The sequence below is a fragment of the Cavia porcellus genome, unplaced genomic scaffold, assembly GCF_034190915.1.
Source record: "Cavia porcellus strain 051 isolate PalLab524CR breed Dunkin Hartley unplaced genomic scaffold, mCavPor4.1 scaffold_1, whole genome shotgun sequence".
Classification (NCBI taxonomy): Eukaryota; Metazoa; Chordata; class Mammalia; order Rodentia; family Caviidae; genus Cavia; species Cavia porcellus.
In genome coordinates this window covers 221,832,446-221,855,093 of record NW_026947484.1, presented here as the reverse complement: position 1 = coordinate 221,855,093, position 22,648 = coordinate 221,832,446, and the positions used below count along the sequence as shown (strand labels likewise).

The following is a 22,648-nucleotide window of genomic DNA, read 5'->3' as shown; positions in this document are numbered from 1 at the left end:
GAATCACATGTAAGTTGATTCTTTTCAGATGTACGTCCGTCTTAATCTTAAAAATCCCTCTCGTCCTTTCTAAGCCTGATTCAAATTCCTGTGAGCAGTCAGCCCTTCTTTCTCACTGTGTCTATCTACCTTTCAGGTGGTTCTACCAGTGAAATCCCAGAAGGATGGACAGTAACCTCCATGGTGTCCCTTGCTTGTGCCCAATCTATAGCTTTCACCAATCTTGGATATACTGCCTTTTAAAAAATGAAAAACACAAAAAAGATAAAGCTTGTACAGTGGTTATTACTCTTTTTCAATCTACAGTGGATTTCTCACTTCTGACTTTTTTCCATCACTTGACCTTGACTTTTCCTGTTGAGTCTTTATCTGCTGCTACATTTTAATAATGTCTTTATATTCACATTTGAACAGAAATACAGATAACCGCCTCTGTTGGAATGGAAGGGCCTTTTAACACAGTGCAACGATGACAGTTTGCTGGCAAATCTCACATTGAAGTGCTGGTGCCTTGTTAGGTTACAAGAAATAGCTATATTTAACAGAGTTGCGTACTTTTATTCTTTCCCTGCTAACAGAAAACCTAGTTATGTTTTAAATTGTTTCATCACTTAATACTTATTATAGAACCACAGGATATGAGGGCCTTTGGAGCTCTCCTGTACTCCCTATACTGTGGTGGGTACTATTTCCAGAGAGCCTGGAAACTAGCACCCCCAATAGCTCCTTAAACACCTCTAGGTAATGGGGTGCTTACTCTGCTTTTTCAAAGTTTGAACAGCTTCTTGTAACTTGTGATAATTAATAAGTTTTGCTCTTGAGGGCGAAGAAATATGGCGCAATGTTTACAGTTTTCTGATGCCAGTGATGGGAGGGAGACTACTCCACTGGTAACTTTGAGGTTTTGGTTGAGGATAAATGTGATTAAACTAAAATACTTACCATAAGTACAAGTCTGTTCCCCCCAAAATTTCAAATGTTATCTATTTTTTTCCTACTTATATTACTCCTATTACCTTTTGGTTCATCAGTTAACAATCTTCAGAATCCACTTAGCCACTGCCATTCTGTAGCGAGGCAGCCCTAAGTCAAGAGGGTCCAGCTGTCAGGCCATTTCACAGCTGCCACCGGATTGGACTTTTAATTTTTTTTTAATGCTGATCTAAGTCACTTCTTGTCAATTCACGAATTTTATATATCCTGGTACACATCCTTCTGTGAATGGTGGGCCACTACAGAAATGCTCATTGGTTTTTACTTGATCAATGACCAGAGCCATCACCAGGAGAATCACTTCTGAGAATCACGGAAGAGAATCGAGGTTTCAACGATGTATTTTACATCGCATCCGTTGCTTCTTTATCTGCTTTATTAGAGTATTTTACTACACATCCGCTTTATTATTAATACATTCACAACAAACAAAAAGACTTGCCTACGAGCTCGAACAAACAATGGTAAAGTCAGATCATATGAATGGTGCAAGAGACCTATGGCTCGGTGTCAAGACTTGTATTCAGCCTTCCCTCAGGGAAGGGCTCAGATCTGTTACTTTCCTGTCTCCCTCTTCCGTAATATAGCACCTGGCACACAACATTCTGGACGGATACAGTTAAAATGCAACTCAAGCGTCCCCACAAGCCTTCTGCACCCTCAATCGCACCCCGCGTACTATTTATCTACGACCACTTAAAGGCCTTAATTAATTCACCAGTAGCTTTGCTGGGGACGTCTTGAGCTGCCCGGGACTCCATTACATAATATCTTTTACGAAGTCTATTCCCAGCTCAAGGGGAAGATGGATTCTCGTCCAGTTTGCGGAGATTCCACGCATTTGCTTCCCTTTCCTGGGCTTCCATCCAGTGGGTGCGCAGCCCGCACTGCAGCAGTCGTGGGGCTTCGGCGTGGGAGCGGGGGTCCCCACCACTCCCCTAACTCTCCAGGCCGCCGCCCGCAGCCGCAGGCGTCTGGAGCTCCGCGCTCCCGGGCCGGCCGCGGTGGCCACAGAGCCGGCCAGCGCTCGGGACGCCTCCGACCCTGGCGCGCTGGGTGCGCCGGGCGCGCGGAGGAAGGGGAGGCGGGGGAGGCGGAGGCGTGCAGGGAGGGAGGAAGGGCCGCCCCGGGGAGGGGGCGGGGGCCGGCCGGCCGGGTGGGGGCACAGCCAATGAGCGGCGCGCCGCGCGGGCTGGGGGGGTCGGGAGGGATGAGGTAGGATGGGGGAGGGCGCACCCGCGCGGCGGAGGCTCCAGCCATAAACAAGCGCCCGGAGGAGCGGCGCAGGAGTGGGGCGAGCGGGCGCGCGGAGCGGACGCCGCGGACCTTGTGCTGCGCCACCGCGCCCACTCGGCGGCTCGGAGGCGGGGACCGGCCCAGAGGCTGCGCCGCCGCGGGGCGACCGACGGAAAGGAGGAGGCGCCGCCGGCCGGGGCTGGAGCCTTGCGCAGCCACCGCCGCCGCCAGAAGTTTGGGCTGAGCCGGAGCTGCCGGGAGGAAACTTTTTTTTTTCTTTTTTTCCCCCTCCCTCCCGGGAGGAGAAGGAGGAGGAGGCGGCGGAGGAGGAGGAGGAGGAGGGGAAGCCACCGCTGCCGCCGGCGCCGACGCTCGCGGGCTCGGGGTCGGCGCAGCCCGCAGAGGGGGCGGGGGCCTCGCCCCGCAGGGGAGGCGCGCCCGGGGGCCCCGAGGGGAAGCGGGGACCGCGGGCTGCGGGTGCGGCGGCGGCGCGCGGGACCCGCTCCCGGCCCGGCTGCGAGGAGGCGGCGGCGGCGGCGCAGGAGGATGTACTTGGTGGCGGGGGGCAGGGGGCTGGCCGGCTGCGGGCACCTCCCGGTCTCGCTGCTGGGGCTGCTCCTGCTCCTGGCGCGCTCCGGCACCCGGGCACTGGTCTGCCTGCCCTGCGACGAGTCCAAGTGCGAGGAGCCCCGGAGCTGCCCGGGGAGCATCGTGCAGGGCGTCTGCGGCTGCTGCTACATGTGCGCCCGCCAGAGGAACGAGAGCTGCGGCGGCGCCTACGGGCTCCACGGAGCCTGCGACCGGGGGCTGCGCTGTGTCATCCGGCCCCCGCTGCACGGCGACTCCATCACCGAGTACGAAGTGGGCGTCTGCGAAGGTACGGCCGCCCGCCGCGGGCCCCCTCCCACCTGGCCCTCTCGTCGCTAGCTGCGCCCAACAAAGTTTGGCTGAGACTTTGCCAAGGAGCGAGGCTTCGGGGGAGGAGGGGCGGCCGCCGCCCCCGGGAGGTGCCCCAGCGCCCTTTCTGCTCCCGCTTCCTGCCCCCGGACTCTCAGCCAGCGGCGGGCAGGGCTGGGTTTCGTGCACGGGCGGTGGGGAGGATGCGGGATCGCTCCCCTCCCCCCGGCCCCGAACGCTGGTAGCCACGGTCCGGGCATCGCTGAGTGGCGCGCCCTCGCCCGGAGGACCGGGTGCCGCGGCGGGCCGGGCGGGGGGCACTGCGGAGGCTGCAGCGCGCGAGCCCCTCGGAGGCTACCCCGCTTCCCTCCCCGCATAGCGCAGTGTGCCACCAGGTGGGCCCTGCACCCTGGCCGGCCACACAGGAGACGTGTGTCTTTATTGCACACTCTCCTCCTGCGTGACTGTTGTATTACATTTTTCCCTTGAGCTCTTCTTTCACCTCCTTCCTCCTCCTTTGCATGTAAATCAGTTTCAGCCCCGGAATATGACAGCCCAGGGGGAGTTCCGCACGGTGGTTACTCATTTATTTGTCCATTGAAAATGGTCAAAGGGTTCTCTCCGGAAAGGAAAGGGAAGGGTGGATTGGGATCCGAGGGGGTGCACCTAGAAGTGAAAAGTTGTTGTTAACTATTGGAGGTTCCCGGGGGTTTTTTGGTTTTATTTTTTTTAAAACATGCACTATCCGCGTTTCTGATCGCTTTGCGGTCGCCTTCGTGCAGGAAATGACCTGATGACTGCTCCCCTGCGCAGGGTGCATCCCGTTGTAGAGACTGATGGGAGGGGCAGATTAGATTGGTGGAGCCTCTGTGGTTAGTGTGTGTGGGCCTCAGGCCTTACCTACTTGCCTCTGCCTTGGGGTGCCTTGTCTGCTTTGGGGTCTAGAGAGAGGCAGTTTGTTCCTATTTGGCCAATGGGCAGGATTGAGCGCCAGTGAAAAGTGGGATGATTCCTGCTCTGCCTAATATTGGGAGCAGCGGTGTTCCAGGCATCCTGGTGAGTGATCCGGTACCATAACCTTAGTCCTGGGACAGCAGTGAGGAGGGGTGGACACTCCCTTCCCTTAATACTCAGAGCCAGCACCTAGGAGACCGCCAGGGGCGTATTCTGAAGCATCCTTCTGTGTGTTGGTGTTTGTTTATTGTGCTGGGATACTGAAAAGGAGCTGGCAAACTGAAGGATAAAAATGGATTTAATAATCTCCAGGGTTGGGTTTCTCTTTTAAATACACACACATATTTATTTTTTTACCTGTAGTTTTTAGGGTTTGGACAGTTTGGCAAAGTCAGGGACGCCTTTCTGGTTTGGGAGCTAGTGGGCAGTAAAGAGTGGAGGCAACTCTAATTGGAGGCCAGGGCGGTGCTCAGCTATACCCTGTTTGCCAGAATCACGGAAGGCTTTTCACCTGGTGTGAAGTCTCATTTTATAACAGGGTTTTCTGTTTGTTTTGTTTTTTGTTGCATGCATGGCCATCTGATTAACTCTGATACCGTTCTGTGTGTTTGGCTTTGGGAATTTTGAGTGACTTTGGACTAAAAGATACATCTTTGAACCCTGCTACTCGGAGTGTATAAGGAGATCCAGCCTTCCATAAATAAGCAGAGAACAAGCCACACAAAACATGGTTAAAAGCAGTGGGAACTGGTGTGCGTGGAGGACTAACGATTTCACCCCTGTTTGTTTCTTCTTAATATGTTTCTGCTGAAGGGAATACTCAGAGAACAGTTATTACAATAATCAAGTGTTTTGGCAGCAGAATCCCATGTCACACTTGGAGCTATTTTGGCAGTTCGTTGGTGAGCCTTTCATTCCTCTGAAATGATGCGATCCCTCCTGGCTTCCTTTCTTCCGGTAACATCCCTGCACTTGGTGTTTGCTTTAAAATGCTCGGAACTGTTTCTTGACATGATTGTATCTCAGTTAGTGTCCTCTTTCACTTTGCTTTGGCGGCCTGTTTTCACCTACTGAAATTGTGTGCTCAGGGCACTTGTTTTAAAAAAGAATTCTGAAAGCAGCAGTCAAGTTGCATGCTAAAACTGTGAAACCCAGATAAAGACATGGTTCCTGACATGACATAATGGTTGGACTTCGATGTTTTCCACCACGTGTCTAAAAGTTGAAATATTTTTACTTGACTACAAGATTTATGGAAAGCATAGGACAAATAACCGTCTTTTCTTCTTCTTTTAGAACTAGAGGAGCCTTTACTTGTTACTCGCTAGGGAGTGCTGGTCTCTCTTTTTTTGTTACTTTGCCTGAAATTTCTCAATGGTCACAGTTTCCCTCTGCCTCCATTTTTATTCAGAAATTCATGTATGTGATTATCATAGCTAAAATGAATAGGAATTGACGTATTTTATTCATGGTAAAGTCTCTTGTGCTGCAATTTTTGCACTAAAATGACCCCTACTGGTTGTATCTGTTAATGAAAAGTATTCTTGAAAACTTTAGTTGGCTACCCTGAGAAAACATATTGCATGGCAAAAATATTAACCATGACTAATTCACCTGCTTTTTTGATGGCAAAATTTAAATCCAAATTATGTTGCCATTTGAAAGCTTGCAGTAATTTTAGGGTTACTCCCATACTACCTTTGTGTTGAGGGGGATCATGTTTCTAACTGCAATTCACAAAATAAGTTAGATAAATCATGGGCCAAGATAAACCTTTTCATTTTGTGACTCAGTGCCTGGAGATTTTAAGGCACACAGACTCATGGTGGGTTCTCAGTAGAAGTACATGGAAGAAATGGATGAGCAATCCTGTCCATAGTTGTGAGATATACACTCAGGTTTCTTCTCAGCCTAGTTTTATTATTAAGTAAATCCTTACCTTATATAATTCTTCACTAAATGCATTTGAAACATTGAGAATGGAGCCAGATACCTAAAGTTTTCTGTGCAGTCTCCTTCTGAAAAGTGCTTTCTGGTCCTTGGGAGGGTGCAATTCCCTTTCCTGCTGAGTCTCCCTGTTGGCCTTTGCTGAATCCTAACTGGACTATATTCTTGTCCAGGCCTGACTCCAGGGAAATCACCTAGAAGCCAGAGAAACAGTTTTGGATTCTGAACCTCTCAAGAAGTCATCTGGATGGGAGAGCTCTGTGGGTGATCAAGGCTTTCAAAAAACTAATGAAGTGACATTGTCTAGAAAGAATGTTTTAATTAGACAGTAAAATTTATATTTTAAGCTAAAGAGAGGGAGGGCCATTTTTCTTCCATGTAGATTAGTACATCATGCTTCTCTAAGGGAATACTCCGAGTGAAGGTGGAGGAATATGATCAGCTTTATCTCTGGGTAATAAAAAAGCAGATGAGGGCTCAGGTATGACAGTTTGTGAGGACAGAATGCTTAGGAACCAAGTGGACTCCGCTGAGTCTCACTTTGCTCTGAAGGTTTCTTCGTATTAGCTGCAGCTTCCTGTTAGTGCAGGTATAAACCCAAGTCCTTCCTCCCCACCCATGTGAATATTTATTCAGTAGCTTCAGTCTTTATGGAACTTAATTTTCCATGTTTTTCAAGATTCCTGCCGTTAAAAAATACCTCCTTCAGAACACAGTACTCATTTTATTTCTCCCCTTACATTTTAGCTTTTCCTTCCATCCATTTTTCATGAGGCCTTGAGAAGGACTAAGTATGTGTGGTGGGGCACTTAGAGCAAAAAATAGAATTAGAGGGTTATAGTTTCTGTACTCACCACTGGGAGACAGTAGAGATGGTGGCTGCTGGAAAGACAGTGTGTAGTTCTGAGATGAGCCCCAGAGAGAGAATTGCATGAGGCCCCCAAAACATTTGGATGCACATTGGAAAGCTTGGTAGTAGCCCTTGGAGGTGCATCCAGAAATTTTACTCTTTACCAGTTAAGAAGAGAAGGAGCAAAGTCAGTACTCCTGTACTGAAGTGAGAAAAATTTAAAATCCCAGGGTCCCACACTTTGCTTTTGAGTAACAGATGGATTTCATTTTCCAATTGAAAAGTCTTTAGGGTAGAGTAATCTTCTTGATACTAGAGAGAAAAACAAGCAGGGATGCATAAAAATATATTAACAGGGTATGAGAAGAGAAACCAATACAAGTAAACAAGGAAATAATTTAGTTCCTCCCAAACGTAAATATTGACAAAACATGGAACAACCAGCTATTCACTCACATATACAAATGACAGGACTTTGTGACCTCTGTTTTGACTGTCAGGCTGATACAATCCTGTTACCGAGGAGCCTTGTCACATAAAACACTCACAAAGGACAAATGAATGCATACTATGAAAAAGACAAAAATAACAAGCCTGGAAATATTTGCTGCCATTAACACACATTTAACAGCGACCAGAACAATCTACAAGGAATATGTTGCTAGTACAGCTTTAGGCAGGCAGGTTAATTTGTGAAGGAAACTATCCATAAACAATCCTAAAACCGTGTTCATCACATTTATTTGTAGGAGGTATTTAGTGATTTGGTGCAGGTTTCTATTTTCTGTTTTTTGTGGCTTAGGATCCAGTGATCTCGATGAATACATGAACACCTTGGGGGTAGAGGGGCCAGGCATTGTGAAGTTGGGGGATTTAGAGAGAACAGATGGCCCTGAAAGATAATGAGTGGGTGGACTCAAGTGATGAATAGAAGGGGAAAATATTGAATTCATCTCAGCACAACTGTATCCTCCTTTGAAGAATAATCCAAAACACATTCCAGACATTAATTGCGAAATTTCTGAAAAATGTGGTGGGTGTGTTTAACATCTCTCAGGCAATCATGCCTGCGAGAGGGATGACAGTGCAGTGTTAGTGAGGAAACACAACAGGCTAGAGGTGGAGAAATGAGTGGAAGCTAAATGTATTTGATGAAGCAGGTGCCTGTGGCCCTGTGTTCCATATGGCAGGTTTTGTATCAGGATTTTGGAGACACCCCAGTAAAGCTCATGTAATTATTTGAGGAAGAAGTCCATGCATGGATGGCACATTGAAAGTCTGCCTTCTTACAAGTCTCGTTCTCAAAGCTGCATTTTCAAAGATGGGCTGACTTTACATAGAAATCAATCACTTGTTCATTGATTGTTTTTTTTTTTTCCTACTTTGGTACAAGGCTTTCTGCTGGGGAATGGGGCACCTGGGGAGCCTGGCTGCCTCTGAGATGTATTCTCTAGTCTTTATTTAGACTCCTAAGACAATAAGATGGTAAGACAGAAAAAAGGCAACATAATAATATAAGCTCTAGCCAAGTAGAAGTGATTTTGCAAGCCTGGATAGGATTAATTGGTGAATTAAATATGCGGATAAAACTTGTGAGACTCCAAGGATCTGAGGTCATCACTTCTGGCTCTGAAGGCAAAGTGAAAAGGGGGATTCAAGTTGGAATGAGGTTTGGAGAGTGAGCAGGAATCCTAGAGGGGAGCCCATCCTTCCTGGTGCCTCTCGGGTGTTTCCCAACATCTGCAAAAGAGCCTGCTTTCTTAATGCTTTATTAGCTGTGCTTCGCAATAGCAGGTTCCGTTTTGAGAATTTTTGTTTGCTTTAACTTGTTCTGGTAGGCAGATGAGCATGGACAGTGATGGGGGGGGTCCCCTCATTAGTACCTCTTACCTTCTCCTCTTCACCCACTCTGCTGCCAGCCGTTGGCCCATTGCTTTGGTCTGAGCACTGAAAATATCCCTGCTTAGACAGGACCTCCTCTGTCTTGTGGATGGAGGAGTGAGTGCATCCATACACTTAAGAATGCCCTCAGGGTAAGCACTGAACTCTTACGTGTTCATATTGGGCCCATAGGAAGAAAAAAAGATTCCAAAAGTGATCCTGTTTTCCTTTTTGGGTTGCAAACTGAATAAGCTTCATTCATTTCCCGCCTGCCCTCCTCCAACCCCAGTTAATTCCTCATGTGGAGTACCTGCCCTTGGATAGAAGAGTGTGATAGTTTGGGGGTAAAGTGTGCGTTCTGCTTCTTTTGTGGTGTCTTTTGTTTGGTTGTTTGTTTTTGGTTTGCTTTGGTTTTGTGAGACAGGGTCTCACTGCATAGTTTAGGCTGGCCTTGAACTCACTGGGTAGCCCAGGCTGACCTGGAACTGGTGACAATCCTCCTGCCTCAGCCTCCTGAGTGCTGGGGTTACAGGCGTGTGGCACCACTCCTGGCTGTCCTCTGCTTCTGTGTCTCATTTTGTGTGTTTGCATAGTGGGGGTGATACTAAGGTTACTGTAAGAGCTTCGTGAATCCCTAGGAGACAACAGGAAGAATGGGTGACATATAGGGACTAGCAGCAAGAGTCTAACCAGGATACCAGTCTGACATGCACACAGTCCCTCTTGCACTTAATCTTTGTCTTCCTGAACCATTGTCAGTTCAGGCTTTTACAGAGGGAGTGAATTATTCCTGAATTCAGGTTTCCTTCTCTCCTGCTGTACCCCTCAACCACAAATGCATGGAGTGCCAGTGAACTAGTTTCTCTCTCTAAATGTCAACCTAGCTTGTCTCAGTAGTTTCTGTAAAATCTGTGTATATTGCACTCACTTTTGGCTCTAAAATGTTTTTGCATTATAGGGATTTTAAATTTAGCAGTTTATCTGCGGAGTAATACTTTACTTGAGAGGAAAGGACCTAAACTCACTATAAACAGTAGAGGACACATGGCCCCATCTTATACTCTGATAGAAGATTTTACTTGAGCTCCTGGAATGTTCACAGTGGCGATCATCAGAGGACTGGGCCTGGCCAAGCTGAGGAAACAGCTTGTACTGTGATCGCTGCACACATCAGGGCCCAAGTCCCAGCTGCTGCTGTACCTAGTACACACCAGGCAAAATGCAGGTGCTTGGGCTGCGACGTATAAAGTGGTGCACCCTGGTTGAGGTGGAGTGCATTCCCAGCCTGCGCAGCACCCTGGGTTGATTCACAGACTGATGGACAAGACAGGCAAGCACAAAGCAGGTTTTGACTCAGGTGGCCAGGAGTGAAGCGAGTGATTCTACATGTCTAACAGAAGACCACTATGTGTAACAGTTGGTAGCAGAGTGTGGCATGTAATAAGACCTGGTAAATATTACGTGCTGTTATAATAACTTTGCAGCCAAAATAAATAAGATAGGGGCCCGCTTTCACAGAGGATGTGGTCAGTGGTAGATAGGGAAAACAGAGACAATTCATCATAGTCCAGCAGTGTCAGCCCTAAAATGGGGAAGTGTGGGGTGTGCTAGGAGCTGCTAAGAAGGACCCATGTCAGGCTCCAGCTGCCAGAATGAGTCAGCAGAGGATGGAGCAGCAAGACCAGTGCTCTCCTTTCCTCCGCAGTCCTCTTGTGTAGGATGCTTTAGGGAACACAAGGTGGATCTTAGGGCTGGACAAACCTGTGTTCAAGTCCAGCTCTGTTTCTATAATTGTAAAAAGAAGCTCACTTTTTCTGAGTTCTTTTTCTCATCTGTGAAAATGGAATATCAGTAGTTGTCCACTGAATACCATTATAATGTAGATTATAGATACTGTGTATGACCGTGTGAATGAGGTATATAAGATTAATGTATATATCTAATTGCTAGCAAAGTTTTTTGGAAGCACATTGATTTCTAATTTCCATCCATTTTGCATTTTCTTCTTTGTTTACTTTTTCTGTATAAATTTGGAAATCTGCTTCGTGAACACACACCTCCTCCAGGAACTCTCTTCAGTACCAAGCTTAGAGGTGCAATACTGGCCTCAGTTATTTGTCCAAGAGAAACAGTCTGGGTGATACTGAGAACAGCGGCTGGTTTGATCCAGTCCTTGTGGTGTTTCTGCAGAATGTGAACATTTGCTTCCTTTCTGATTTGAGTCCTTCCAAACAGCTATTTCAAATTCATGTTTTCAAAAGATGGTATCTTCAGCGTGATGGCATGTGGCATCATGAATGCGAAGCCCACAGTACATGTGTCTTGCTTTTCCTGTCCCAGGCATTCTGTGCATCTTTCCTGTTTATATGGATTTGCCTCGTGGGGACTCTGGAGAGGCTTTGTGCTGCAGTGGAAGACTGGAAAGGAGGAGCACAGAACTGCAGTATCTGACACACTTTTTTCTGCTAGTGTAGGTGTGGTCTTATGGTGCTGTTTACTCTTAATTATGCCTCTTGATACGTGGAAATGATGAGAACTTCAAAAATAATTTCAGTATTTCTTTCTTACTCAAAATCAAAATTAATACCATGACCTTAAGTATCCTGAGAACCTCTGCTTTAGGAATGTTTAAGAAATTAAATGTGGCATAAGCGCCTACCTGACAAGAACAAGGTCTTTGAGTTCAATCCCTGGTGCAAAAAAGAAAAAATTAAGCGTGAATTACATTTTAGGGTGTTGTCATTTTACATTTCTAGTTTCTGAGAATTTGGGCATTAGCTCTTTGGAAGTTTTCACTAAGTCTGTAGTAACCAACCACTCTGGCTTTGACCAAAAAAAAAAAAAAAAAAGTATAAGCTGTAACTAGATACTATGCCTGTCTTATTTAGCATTTCAAAACAAAAACCATAAACAAACATCTCATATTCAAAACAGAAAGGAATTTTTGGCAGGGCAGGATGAAACCTGAGCCTACAGAATCCTGTCTACCAGAGGTAACTTATTTAGCTTCTTATGCAAAAGGCCATAAGCAAAAGCGTTGACAGTTGTGTTAAAACTAAAGGCATCTCAGTGTTGGAGAATCATACCTCTGCAAGACTCTAGAAGACCTGCCAAAATAAGACAAAGCTGCCCCGAGGATATTCAACCTGAACTAGACTTTACTAAGAATTATTTGGGTCCCTGCAGACCTCATCGTGTGTGAAGGATCTCACATGTGTAAGGTTCCTCAGAATGTGTGTTTATAGTTCTACACAGACAGATCTTGAAAATCTCTCCTCACTTGTCCTACCTGGCAGCTTTGCTTTTTTGTAAAGGTATAAGCATTCCCAGTCTGAATAAGGAAAAGGGATGAGCTGTAGACAGTTTTATCTCTGGAAATCAAAGTAGAAGGATTTCGAAATGGCTCAAAGAATGGGTGTGCTGTGTGTTTTTCAAAAAACGTGGCCTTCTTGCATTTCAGGCAAATTTTAGGAAATTGTACTACTAACTCCTACAACATAAAAATGAAAGCTCAGACTTTTCCATATTGTAGTCAAAAAGCACGTGAATGTATTTATTTATATCCTAGGCTGCTCAGAAAGGTAAATAATACCAAATGCTTGTACATGAGAATAGCACCTTAAAGGAGAGAATAAAGGAGTCACAACATCTGGATCCCACTTCATTCCTTGTGGCTTGGTGACTCAAAGTCTGTCACCTTCTCACTTCACCTGGCCTTATTTGTTGAAAGGGAGTTGCACAGTTACCTACCTGAAGCAGACAGGGAAATGAATCCGATGATATCTAAGGCCCTCTGGTCGTTAGTTCTATCGGGTTCTAGAAGTGCTGGGCAGAAATCAGATATTACCTTATGCTTGCAAAACCAGAGCAGGAAAAAGTGGTGGTGTCTACCTCTTTGCCAGATGCTGTGGAAAGTCTTAGAGTAAGAGCTCAGTTCTGCCACTGTTGCATGCACTGGGAGGCGGTGGAGGTAGCACAACGCTTTTGTTGGGAAAACACTGACATCTTTTAAATGCCTGCAATCCATCAGCCATATTTAAGATGGCCTCGTTTGGATCTAAGGTATACCTTAAACTTCGCTCTCCGTGTTTGAGCCGGGCCTGCAGCCTTCATTGTTTCTTATTTTCTCATCTGCTGCATTAATTATTTCAGCTCTGAGGTAGGTAGGTGACACCCTGCAAAGGTAGAGGCTTACGTAGAGACAGGCCAAAACTCGCCCAAATTCACATGCTCATTTCTGCCTCTGACACTGGAGAGTTGAGTAATTGCTGTTCTTCCTCACACTGCAGGCAGCAGCCAAATTCTCTGCATTCTTTTACCTTTGCTGCTGTTTTCACTTGCCAGGGAGTTTCCTTAAGGAGCTGACTGAATTTAAAGAAACATAGCAGTAATAGTACACGGAAAGGGGAAGGGGTCACTGGCCAGATGTAGTGTGGGGGTGCCCAGGCTGGGGAGGATGAAATGATTCATCCCTACCTGGGGATATGGGACATGTTTTAGGCTGTAGCAGCTCCTTCCCCTCTCAGGGTCACTTAGCCACTAACCAAGGAGCTATTTGTGAGACGTCAGATCTCCCCTGAATTTATTATATTCAACTGCAGGCTATCTTGGAAGCTTGGAAAGTTGTTTTTTGGGGTCTAGAAGCTTCACCTTTACTTTTGCCTGTTGTCCCATGGCTGAGGCTGAGGTTAGAGCAGGGTTAGGTGGTGGAACTTGTGGCCCTGGGGCTTGGTGTAAAGTGAATTATTCTAAAGAATGTGGACAGCTAAGCACAACTTCCAGCCAGTGTATACTACCCATCAACTTGCTCTGCCTCGCGGACACTATATTTCTGCCAAGAGTAACCTCCCAGAATGAGGTGCTGGTTAATTCTAGTTGGACATTTATATGATAATAAACGTGTTGAATGCTAAATACTCCATTCAGGGAAATGTGACAGAAAATTCAGCAGCTAATTATTATGTAGCTCTCTTCTGTGAGTCCCATTTTCAGTTCAGTTACCTAAGCCACCAATCCTTAGATCTATGTTACTTAATTTTTAATTTTCTATCCTGTTTTGCTTTTTACCCCCCAAAGTCTTTTTCTCTTCATAAAACTGTTTAAAAGTTTTACTAGTATCAGAGCAGACTGGGTCTCTCTTTCCTTTTTCTCTTTTTAAAGATGATATCAAAAGTTAAATCCTGTTCTGGATCTTATGTCTCTTCCAGGTTTGATTTCTGGATAGCTAATAATGGTGGCCATTTGAAATAGCCATTGAGGGTTGAGTGGTTTTAATTTCCTAACTGGGGCTTTTGCCTAAGATAGATTCTTATTCTTCCCTGTGTATAAATAGGTCTTTATTTGCTTTTCTTCCTGCTTGATTGGTGCATACTGTCCTAAGAACTTTGATGAGAGCCTGAATGCCTGGGTCCCAACACTTCTGTCTGGAAGCAGTTCAGAACAGCAGCGTGAGAGATTATACTAGGAGGTCAATTAGCCACCGCTCTTGCCCAGTCTCCATGCTGGGGATTCACACTCCTTCTCTAGCTCATCCCTGTAGGACTTTGGAAAGATACATTCCAGCAATGTTTCCATTAGCCTCCACATTTTTCCCAGCACAGTTACATGAGCCATCCCTCCAACAGTTGGTGACCGGCTATTAACAGAAGTTGGTGGCAAGCATCCTGTCCTCTGAAGAGTATTGCTCTGGTCCAATAGCAAAAGGATTCTGTAGAAACGTTTGGAGGGGGAAGCATTAGCCAGCACATAGGAGTCAGAAAGTGATAATAATTCATAAAACAAGAATCTTTACAAGGTCATGATAGAATCTTAACAAGGTTGTAGTAGACTTGCTGGCCTAAAAAGATGTGCTCAAGACAGTAAAATATTTCCCTAGCATCATCAATTCGGCCCCTGAATGGTGCGGTTACAGCAATGTCTTTGAAAGACAGGAAGCTACCATAATTTATTCTTCGAATCCTAGTCAGCTTTGTGCCATTGGTATAGGTTTATGCCTGTGTGGTTGTTTTCAGTCACCGAGGGCATAACACAAAGCATACCTGTGTTACCTTAAACACAGGTAACAAACTGAAAATGACTTCCTAAGAAGGATGGCACAGTTTTACTTGTTACATTTGAAAACAGAATAGTTCTGGTTAGAGTGCTTTGGCTTTTAAACCGCTTCGTTAATTAGAATATCTGGGCAAAGGAAGCCCAGGACTAGTATTGATTTACTTCATTTCTTGGTGATTGGGACAGAAGTTTTCCTATGCTTTGGCATTGCAGGATGATTTACAGCAGGCTATCGTTAAACATAGTTTTTGACCTTGCATCTGAGTGTTTCATGTGACAGCAGAGAGAAAAAGTGGAAACTTAGGATGAAAAATGGGAGATGTCTGTAGGGAAAGAAGCAAAATAAAAGAAGTCAAGGGTGTTTTTTGTTACAAGGAGATCAAATTATTTTCAAAGACTGTGCTGGGAAAAGGTGAGCCCTCAGCAACCAAGTTTATAATCTATTCAGGAAATTAGATGCTTCGGAAAAGAAAGGTAAAAGAAAAGCCTTTGCCAACAGAGGGATGGAAAACTTGAGGGAGATAAAGTATTTACAATACTTTAATAACACGAAGCGTGTCCAAAAGAAATATATAATTGCAGCTGCATCTGGCACTCCAAATAGTCCATGTATTATATTTTGTAAATTGTGTGTGAATGTTTAAGCTTATGCCCTTGAGCCAGAAATGCTTGGGTGATAATATTTCTTGAGTGAACGGAAAAGTAGAAAGAATTGGGAACTAAAAAGAGAGAAAGAATGATTACTAGTAAAGAAGGAATGGCAAAAATTTTTTTTGTTTAGAGGGGACATATTTCAAGTGCATAATTATTCCATCTATAACCTTAACATAATAAACGTTTAACTTACCCTAGGTCATAGTAATTTGCATGTTATTACTAAAAGCCCATAGGTAAGGGAAAATTAGATTCCTAAATTAAAGAGCTATCTCACTCCTAAAGTCTTGGGTTTTCCCAGCCTTATTTCAAGTTTATTTTGAACAAAGATCCTTGGAGCACTCAGAATCAGAAGTATGGTCAACACATAGCTTCTCATGTCTCGCATTACCAAAAGTTTGGGGGCAAGGCCAGCACCCCAAAACTGGGTATAGTTTCAGCTTTCAGATTCTCTTCACACCCTTTTAAATGTGTTCTTATCATGCACTTTATGCAGCTGCTTTTGTGAAGCCTTCCTGCCCTGCCCAGGAAGAAGTCATGCCCTCGCCCCCCAATCCCAGTACCCATAAATAACACTTCTCCTTCCCTTGTTACAGCACTTTTCACCCCGTGTTCAAGTTCCTGTTCATTTCCCTGCCTCTTGAGTGCCAGGATTGTGTATTATTCTAGTGTTTGGCACACAGGAAAGTCAGTGAGCATTTGTTGACTAAATCTAGACTCAAGGTCATCCAAGACATTAAACAAAAACATTCCCATCTGAATTGTTTGGTTTCAATTGTATAAATCCAAAGGATCATGCTACCTGTTTAGAGAAGTCTGCTGAGAATCCTATTACTACAGAAAGGACCTCTGACTGGTTAACTGTGTCCACCCCAAACAGCCTTAAAATTTGTGTGTGTGTGTGTGTGTGTGTTTGCGTGCGCACGTGATTTTTTCCATGATCGTATTAATTTTGGCAGATATTAAAAGGAAGTTTTTTACTTGTGAGGGCCTTTCTTGCCTGTTTGTTACAAAGGTGTCATCTTTCATTTGGAACCCCTCACTTGCTTGTAAGAATTTTCCCTGTGGGTGGCTAATGGTAATCTCCTTATTGCTAGAGATCTGATGCACTGAGCAGCTGTGGGGGTCAGCTGCTTGTAAACAGTACCTGATAAATGATTATGAATTATTTTATAAACACACTTGAGATCACCATATGACTACTTCATTATGTACAGTAAAACAGACGTCCAGATCGCTTTACTGCAACCCCGGGATGGTGTTTTAAAGATGTATGTTGAGTAATCAAGAGCAAGTTTAGTTTTAACAGAAATGTATTGAGTGTTCAGTGTGAGTGTCAAGGGTAGTGAATGATGCACCGCATTTACTGGTTCAGGTGATCTCCGAGTGTCCTCAGGAATTTAACCATTCTGCTTCCGAGGAAGGAAATGCCAAACCAGCTGACAACGGGAGGGTGGAGGTCTGTGACTATGAATAATAAAGATGCCTCACAATGATTTGAGCAGGAATCTCTCTCTCTCTCTCTCTCTCTCTCTCTCTCACACACACACACACACACACACACACACACACACACACACACGCAGTGTGAGGAGTCTAGGAACGCAAAATGCCATTTGGATTTACTCCAAACTCTGAAACTTCAGGGACTCAGGATTTTTTGATTATGAGTAGCTGGAGCCCCAATTATTTGTATTGAACAGTGTGGAGCTGTGTTTCTTTACTAGTCAGGGACTCTTGTTTATTTTTTTAAAATGTCTTAAGATGATTTACAAATGAAGACAATAGGACATTGGACTCAAGGTTACAGTAGCAAATAATTCCTTTGGTAACATACATTCAGCACTGACGTTTTCAACTGCTGAAGAAGGAAAGTTGACCAAGATAAAATATCAGGAGTCACAGACACTTACAGAATTATTGTGGACAGGAGCTCTCACACCTATGCCATTTTGTCATGTAAGTGAATGTGCCCTGAACATGCCTTTACTGTTTGTTTGCTTGTTTCTTTCTTTGTAATTGAGGCTGTTAGGTTCTGCTAATTCCTGTTTTTATACTGCTGAGTTGGCAGTGACAAGTGAAGGTTTCTAAGCAGTATCATTTTTTAAAAGCCCATTGCTGAATTTCCTGTAACTCTAAAAATAATACTTTAAACTTGGATGTTCTATCAACTGGCTTTTTATTAATTAGGAAAAAGACCAATAAAGGGGATTAGATCTGTTTGTACCGCCAGTAGTACAAGCCACCTAATGGGATAGTCATGCATGTACCACCATGGTTTGAGCCAGTGGGACTGCTTCAAAGAGTAGGTGAAGGACCCCACGCTGTTCTTGTTGCTGACATAACACACTTACCCTGAGACTTCAGCAAAAGAAATGAATGGAGGCGGAGGACCGGGAAGCACACTTGAAGGAGGGAGTGCCCGGCGGCGTACTGTAAGCCAAGGTAAACAGTCCTTGTGACTGAAAAATAGACTTACTGGAAGGAGAGACACGGAGAAGTGGGTGTGAAGTGCAACAGGAAAGTACTGTTTCAGCCACACAGAGAGCTGGGTTTGTCCTGAGTCCTGAAAAGAATTTCCTACAACACTCTGAGGGAATAGCAGTTGTTCGAGCCAGCCTTTGATTGGCCTGCTGTACCTCCAGCAGCACCCAGAGGTGGCACTTGGGGAGAATGGACATGCTGGGGGTGGAGAAGCACAGGGATGGGGCTTTTTGAAGAGGGAGACAGGAAGTCATTGTGACCTAGGGATTGAGCTTTGCAGAGGAGCCAGCGCACTGCAGAGCAGCCGTGGGGAGGCGTCCCCAAGTCTGCATGTATGGAACCACACATTGGAAGAATGTGTCGTTATAGGAGACAGCAGAGTACATGTTACAGATGATTCTTGTGCGTGCATCCATATGGGTGACACGCACATATGGAAAAGAGTCCTCCACGTCTTGTGCTTGTCCTCTCAGTCTCTTCCTGTCTGTTCTGTGATGGTAGTGAGGTTTGTTTGTTTGGTTTGGTTTTTGTTTGTACCATGAATCAAACTCAGAACCTCATGCTTGCTAGGCAGGTGCTGCATGACTGAATTAAATCCCTGGCTCCAGTAGTGATTTTTTTTCTCTCTCTAATTGGAGCTATTAGATTCTGTTAATTCCAATAGAAAACAAAAACCTGTGACTATTATTAATTAATATATAGTGATAAATACATGTAGATGGTCTCCTTCTTGCATACATAAATCCTTGAGCATCTTGTTCCCAGGGGTTCCCTTCAGCCATTACTGAGCTTCTCTTCAGATTTGTCTTTGCTGGTGTCCCTACCCAAGCCATGTGGCAACAGAGATAGACTATCAAAAGGGACTGGTACAGAAATTCTTCCAACTCTTCATTATCAGAGATCCCCGGAGCTTGATTACATGTAGGGAAGGACCTTGCCTTGTACAGAGAGACCTAAGCCTCTTTAATGGTTGCTCAGCAAGATGTTCACTGAATTCCTTCTTTGTAGTTTATATTTTGAATGTCTTATTTCCTGTCACCAGCTGTGTGTTCTGGAATCAAATATGGGTCCATGACTGAGTTTTTAAGAAAAATATCGTAAACACAACATAATTTTACCAGACACTTTGGAAATATGGACAAGAATTATGTAAAATGTTCTTGTTCTAAACATAGAAATCTGTATTTGCATGTATTCCTGTCTAGTCCTCTATATACATATTTTTTTAAACCGTGTATCTCTTATCCTGCTACTTTCCAGTTAGCATTATATAAAAATCATTGTACTACATTGCTGCATGGTCTGCATATTTATAATTTAATTTGAGTAATCGAGGTACATTGACTGTATCTTTCCACTTAATTTCCTTTCCCTCTTTCCTTTTTGGGCTGCATTAAAAAGCAAGAAGGGAAAAAAAAATAATTCCAGGTAAACTTAATGGAAAATTCTATGTATTCTTAATGGAATTTTATTTTCCTGAGTGCCTAGGCCTTCTAAGCAGATGACTGCAATTGTGTCATCACTCCAAAGTAAGAATTAACCACTCACTTCTTGGGTGTCTGGTCCTTTGTTTCTAGGCTCAGAGCATGATTTTAGTTCTTGGCTGTTTTGTGTTATATACTTGCTACCTCCAGAACTGCGCTGAAGCTCTGTAAAGTTAACTGATGACTTATAGGCATTGCGCAAATATCCAGCCCACTGGGTAGAGACATTTTAATTTTATTGGTTTTTCTTTTTGTAGCATGTTACAAAGTTGAAAATGTGTATTAGTTTGAAAAATGAATATAATTAACTAAGTCCTTAATAGGGACTAGATAATAACTTTAAGATGAATTTGCAACCTTTATACTTTGAATATGCCATATGTTCTTGTAACCAAGGATTTTGTCTGAGAATTTAAAACAGCTTTCCATCCACTATTTTATAAATAAAAACCGGAAGCCTAGAAGTTATCTAACAAGGCACATACAAAATGTGGAAAAGCTTAGAGCATTGTCTGAATTAAGTTTACTGAGATCCTGTCTGGCGTTTTTATTGACATATAGTAGTGTTTTTTTCTAATGTAGATGCTGGTTTCATATTCAAAAAGCATATAGCATCTGTTGTAATATTAATTTCTACAATCTTTATTGAAAAATACAAATTCTTTGGGGCTGGGGATTTAGCTCAGGGGCATAAGTGCCTGCCTTGCAAGCAGGCAGTCGTGAGTTCGATCTCCGGTACCGATAAAAAAAAAAAAAGAAAAATACAAATTCTTCCACAGAATCCTTTGCACAAATAGTATGCAAAATCATTACCAGGCTCAGATATAAGTGTAACCAAAAGGATTCTAGATTATCAAAAAGAAGATAACAACTTTGGTTACCTCTTTAATATTTTCTTTCTGAATTATTAAGCTTTGAAAATAAAATCCGCGTATGGTATATACCAGTCAACATACTCAATTCATAAAACCCTGAATATTTACCTGGTTGCTTATTGTTAGGGAGAGTATTTGCTTAGTTTTGTTTAAGCTTTAGGCTAAGAAATGCCTATATACAACTAGAATTGAACAGGTAATATTTTTGGCCAACATACTGACTTAAAGGAGTGTATTTCTTACTGAGAAGTAATTTGAAGGTGAAATAATATCAGATTTAACAGTTTAGTCTGGAATTTTATATCATGAAATAATATTAACTGAAGTATGTAAAGTTAAAACAAAAGCACAAAGTTTAGTAGCTATTTATTTTCTAAAATAACGATATGACACCCATTACCAAATATGTGTGCTTAAATTGTCTCCAGGATGGCTAAAGGAATACAGAAACCTGACTGGGATCCCAGAAAAGACATGAAGAAGGGGAAGGGCCCTGAGATTCTCCCAGGCATGGGGCATGTAGCTACTGTTACAATTAACTTATAAAACTTTAGGGTGAGAATCAATAGATTGTTTGCAGTACTATACCAATAATCTTTGTCAGTTACTCTTTATCATCAGATCAGATTAAAAGCATCTGATGTGCGTATAAATGTTTTAAGTTGGGCAATGCTCTCAGGACCCCTTCTGTCTGTCTTTCTCAGACAGAAATTTTCTTTCTCTAAATAAATATATTCTGCTCTTAGAAAAATAAAACATCAATGTTGAAGTCCATTTGTAATGGATCAGTGGGTATCTTCCTGATCTAGGGTAGGTAGTGAAGCCCCTGGGCAGTGCAAACTGCATGTGGCAGCAGATGCTTGAACAGTAGGTGAATGCTATGTACAATGTCACCAGACTGCATTTCCTTGCTCGCAGAGATTTGGAGTTTGGCCAACTCAGATGAATGAGCGGAGGAGTTGGGCTTTGAGAGCCTGGGGTTTATTTGTGGATACGAGACTGTTGGAAAAGGTTAGAGTATAGTTTGAAGGAGCCTGGAGGTTCTGGCTAGGGATGCACACTGGCTGGATTTATTTCTTAGAGTTGGTGCTTCCGAGGTGCACTGCTCAGTTTCTGGGTTTCCGTTGGTGGTTATTGACTTAGTCTCTCCCGTGAACTCATTCTCTTCCTTTATGTTCAAATACGCAGCTTCCTAGCCCACTGTGAGATGTTGACTTTTCTCTCAAATAAACCAAACTTCTTGGGGAGAAGGATAGTCCTGTAAATTTGCATGGTATAGCACTTGAGGGGTAAAGCTGCAGGATTTGGGAGGTGGTATCTCCCTGTACCCTGCGTATCACTGTCTACAGTACGCAGAGAGCCGGGACAGCAGGTCCTGAGCCCTGTCTTGTCCCTCTGTGGATCGGCCACTGGCTTCCCATGGGAAGGGTCTGAATTCCTTTCCCTTACCTTTGCTGTTGTCCTCAGTCAACCCTGGATCTCTGCACACAGGCTGTGTCTGCTGTTAGAAACTTGGAGGCCGGGGCTGGGGATTTAGCTCAGCGGCATAAGCGCCTGCCTTGCAAGCAGGCAGTCGTGAGTTCGATCCCTGGTACCGATAAAAAAGAAAAAAGAAAAAAAGAAACTTGGAGACCCTGTCCAGCCAGTGAGCACAACTTTCCTCATCACCAGGCTGCCATCTACCTTCAGCGATGCCACTAGTTTCCGGTTGTTTGTTCCCCATCTAATTAAACTACCCAAATTTTGAGGTGTTTTACCCATCTGTACAACTGGTATACATTGTCTCTGTTTGCTAGTTTCAAGAAAATCTGACCAAGGAAAATGACTTTCTCAGGAAAGATTTTGATGACCTATTCCTTAGGGAGAAACCACGTTTTGTTAATAACAAGCAACACTGTGCCTGGTGGGAACTGAGCCCTGAAGTAGGTTTACTCTTTTGTCTATAGTACTGTGCTTGGTATGGTACACATAACCCTGGTGAAGTTACACTGCCTCTGGGCACAGTTTCCATCAATAAAATGGGAATACCAGCATCTTCTCTTTTACTTAGGTAAGAGAAATAATGATATTAACTCATTCAGGCATTGCACTAGAGGTTTGTACATAGTAAAAACTCAATGTCTCTTCCTATCTATGCCTCAGCAGTGAACATTGTGGCAGATAGATACTAGGTGCTTGTTAAACATTTTGCAAAGTGTAATATTCAGAAGTTGCCTTCCTCCTTTCTATGAAGTAAATGTTTGGTTGTAATGAGATGTTGCAGGTATGAAGACAAGTCTTGTTTAGGAGTTCTAGATTTTATATCAATAACTGTGTGCCTATGATTTGTTCATTAATAACTA

General features: G+C 43.9%; 1 protein-coding gene across 5 annotated transcripts in view; it reads left to right on the top strand.

The window, feature by feature from the left end:
• The first annotated feature begins 2,246 nt into the window (after nucleotides 1-2,246).
• The window catches only part of Crim1 (cysteine rich transmembrane BMP regulator 1), a 180,639-nt gene continuing 160,237 nt past the window's right edge, over nucleotides 2,247-22,648 (top strand). For 2 of the 5 annotated variants that reach the window (XM_063229842.1, XM_063229829.1), the window contains exon 1: nucleotides 2,655-3,106. In XM_063229842.1, coding sequence (XP_063085912.1) covers nucleotides 2,776-3,106 — 331 coding nt within the window. In that variant the 5' untranslated portion in view covers nucleotides 2,655-2,775. Of the gene's footprint in view, nucleotides 3,107-3,727; nucleotides 4,183-22,648 lie in introns of those variants that run through there. The other 3 variants (XM_063229824.1, XM_063229831.1, XM_063229835.1) reach the window with 3 other exon arrangements.